This window comes from Pseudorasbora parva, chromosome 7, assembly GCF_024679245.1.
Source record: "Pseudorasbora parva isolate DD20220531a chromosome 7, ASM2467924v1, whole genome shotgun sequence".
Lineage (NCBI taxonomy): Eukaryota > Metazoa > Chordata > Actinopteri > Cypriniformes > Gobionidae > Pseudorasbora > Pseudorasbora parva.
The window spans coordinates 31,499,799-31,502,982 of NC_090178.1; the positions used below are offsets into that span (position 1 = coordinate 31,499,799).

Genomic DNA, 3,184 nt, shown 5'->3' on the forward strand with positions numbered 1-3,184 from the left:
TAAAATATTATTAATTACCGGTAGATATATTTTAAGGGATAGTTCTAAACCCTGTAAAAACCTGGTTGCCTTAAAAGAAATGTATGTTCATTAAAATAAAAAATAAATAAAAAAGGAGATTGGTTTAATCAACAGAAACTCAAAATGATCTAAGTTGATTTGATAAAAAAAAAAATATTTGTGATAAAATGTGAATATAACCTATATATTTTATAGTGAATGTTTAATTTACAATTAATTTTTAAACACAAATCCCGTATAGGCTACTTCATATAAACCGTTTCTTCAGATAGACTGTTATTAAAAAATGTTGACATGGTTTCATGCTTCACTGGACTATTTTTTAATGTATTCTCATAAACGAAACGCTAAGGTCGTTTTCATGTTGGCTCAAATATTTTCGTATGATCAAAGTGACCCAATAACTGAATTAAGTTATAATTCCACAGGAAATATCGAGCTGATTCTAAAATGTGGTGCATTGTTTTAAAATCGAATCAAAGCACAACGAATCATTTCAATTAGTTGAGCATGCAATCGTTTTTTTGTTTTTTTTCTGTTCACCAAAGAACTGTCAGACTTGACAAGGAAAATATCTTAAGTTTAAAAGAAAAGTTCCCCCCACCCTCCTTCTCACGTCTTAAGCCTTCTTGGCCAATCACCTCTCTTCTCATAAACACTTTACCAGACTATAAGAACTCCCCAACTTTTTCCTTTCAAACTAACTCAAAGTTGCTTGGAATCCCGGATACCTAGTTATTTCCTCCAGAACAAGTAACGGTCGCGTGGGATTGTATATTTACCCTCATGAGGGAATAACGTATACATTCGCACGCGCTTTCAGCAGTCTTGAGCGAGATGCCCGAAGAGCCCGCGCGAGACTCCTCCAGCTCCCCCGTGTCTCCCGCGGACAGTCTCAGCAACAGCGACGGAGAGCCCGACAGGCCACCAAAGAGAAGCGGGAGAAAAAGACGGTCGAACAGGAAAAACGGGGAGGATTCCGATAGCTCGACCCTTGGGAAAAGAGGGAAAAAGTCTAGCAACAGCAGCAACAGCCCCCAGTCTTTTGAGGAGCTGCAGACACAGCGCGTGATGGCGAACGTGCGCGAGCGACAGAGGACTCAGTCGCTCAACGAAGCATTTGCGGCTTTGCGCAAAATCATCCCAACTTTACCTTCCGATAAACTGAGCAAAATACAGACGCTGAAACTCGCCGCCAGGTACATCGATTTTCTCTGTCAGGTTCTACAGAGTGACGAGCTGGACTCCAAGATGGCAAGTTGTAGTTATGTTGCTCACGAGCGCTTGAGCTACGCGTTCTCGGTTTGGAGGATGGAGGGCGCTTGGTCCATGTCTGCATCTCACTAGTGCGCAGGGAAACTTTTCTTGTTTTTGTTTTCAGATGGTACGCTTTTACAATATCCCTCGCCTTTAATGATGTAGCATTGTGAACAATTAAGTAAGCTCTCTCAAAAACATTTAGCTACTAAATTCTACACGTTTAGGCATAAGTTGTAAAGCCATCGGCTGGATTTGTTTACTAGCAGTACGGCTTTATTTTGACAATCTTCCTCTCTCTCTCTCTTTTGCTTTTTTTTTTTTTTTTTTTTTTTTTGAGAAATAGAAATAATAGAGATTTTTCAAAATGTAGCTGTTGCTAAACAGCTATTGCATTATGTAGGCTAATGCAACAGAGTTTGTTTACTATCAGTAGCCTACGGCCTATTGTAGCACATCATTTCCACAATCGATTAGAATTTTCTCAAAACAAGGGGTTTCTGTAAATAATGTTTTGACTATAGCCAATATTGTCCCGCTTAAATCATGCTATTATTCGCAGGTGAAAGCCACGAGCTTGGAAAACACGAGGACCAATGCGCCGACACAATGCTAGATATCTTCATAATCTTGGGGAAAACTGCAAATGTTCCAACAGAGGTCATGGCTATTATCGAAAGAAGGCCACGGACAGCGATTTGTTGCGCGTGCGCTGCATATGGACTTCCTCGCGAGTGATAGCCTATTATTGACGACGAATGTTGGAAATGTATGCATAGCCTATGCATGTTTTTTTTTTTTTTTTTAGTTGTTTTTTTTTTTTAGTTTGAAGATTCTGTTGTGCATAACTTTCTTGGAGAAAGTGAAATTGCATCGCAAGGACTGTAGATGAAATGACGGGGAATGAAGCCTCTAGTTCGAATCCTGTGCAAAATATAAAGTTTTAGTACAATTCTATTTATTTATTGATGACACACTTTTTTGAATTGAAGGAAAATGTATCCTGTGTCGAAATGCATTCTTATTTTTTGTTACATTTGTAAATAAATGTGTATTTCTGCAATAAAGATGCCCTTTAAGAAATATTTCACGTTAGTATAAGAGTTGATTCATTTATATCCGATTAGAAAACATACAGGAGGGGTAAAATACAGTAAATACACGAGTTGGTTAACTGACATGAAAAGCAAACTAAAAACAAAATAAAAACAACTATTATATATATATATATATATATATATATATATATATATATATATATATATATATAATATATATATATATATATATATATATATATATATATATATATATATATATATATATATATATATTATAGTTGTTTTTATTTTGTTTCTAGTATATATATATATATATATATATATATATATATATATATATATATATATATATATATATATATATATATATATATATATATAGCCTACCTTTAGTTAAAAAAACTAAAACTGGGTGCCAAATTGTTATCAATACACGATTATTAATTATACAATACAATATATAAAATGGAATGTAAGAGAATGTAATGTAATGTAATGTTTTTTTTTTTTTTTTTTTTTTTGTCTCTAACAAATTTATTTAACAAATACATAAGACTGCGGTGAAATATAGAGTTTTATATTTCGGGTAGGTCTGACTAATTCTGGCTTGTATGACTTTTGTGTTTTTTTTTTTTTTTGGCTGACATTCATCTAAACTTTCTCTAAGCGTTATGAACGTATACGTTCAACAATATCTACTGTCAGTTCATCTGAAAGAAGACAAAAGAGAGGAGGAGGGGAGAGCCAGGAGGACAAGAGAACCGGTTTGGATTCATTGCATGTACAACTCAAATTTAAAAGTCTAAACTCTGTTTTTACAGTTGCACTAAATATCATCGGTTTCA

At 34.5% G+C, this 3,184-nt stretch overlaps 1 protein-coding gene across 2 annotated transcripts; it reads left to right on the top strand.

The window, feature by feature from the left end:
* The first annotated feature begins 707 nt into the window (after positions 1 to 707).
* twist1b (twist family bHLH transcription factor 1b) lies at positions 708 to 2,249 on the top strand. 2 transcript variants are annotated; one of them, XM_067449745.1, is made up of 2 exons: positions 708 to 1,405; positions 1,841 to 2,249. In XM_067449745.1, the coding sequence occupies exon 1, from the start codon at positions 859 to 861 to the stop codon at positions 1,366 to 1,368; it is 510 nt and encodes a 169-aa protein (XP_067305846.1). In that variant the 5' UTR covers positions 708 to 858; the 3' UTR covers positions 1,369 to 1,405; positions 1,841 to 2,249. The 2 variants fall into 2 exon arrangements, with proteins under 2 accessions (XP_067305846.1, XP_067305847.1); XM_067449746.1 differs by having other exon boundaries at positions 708 to 1,220.
* The last annotated feature ends 935 nt before the right edge of the window (positions 2,250 to 3,184 follow it).

Bases quoted from the DNA above. Each gene is read 5' to 3' on its own strand.
- twist1b (XM_067449745.1), top strand. From the start codon at position 859: ATGCCCGAAGAGCCCGCGCGAGACTCCTCCAGCTCCCCCGTGTCTCCC.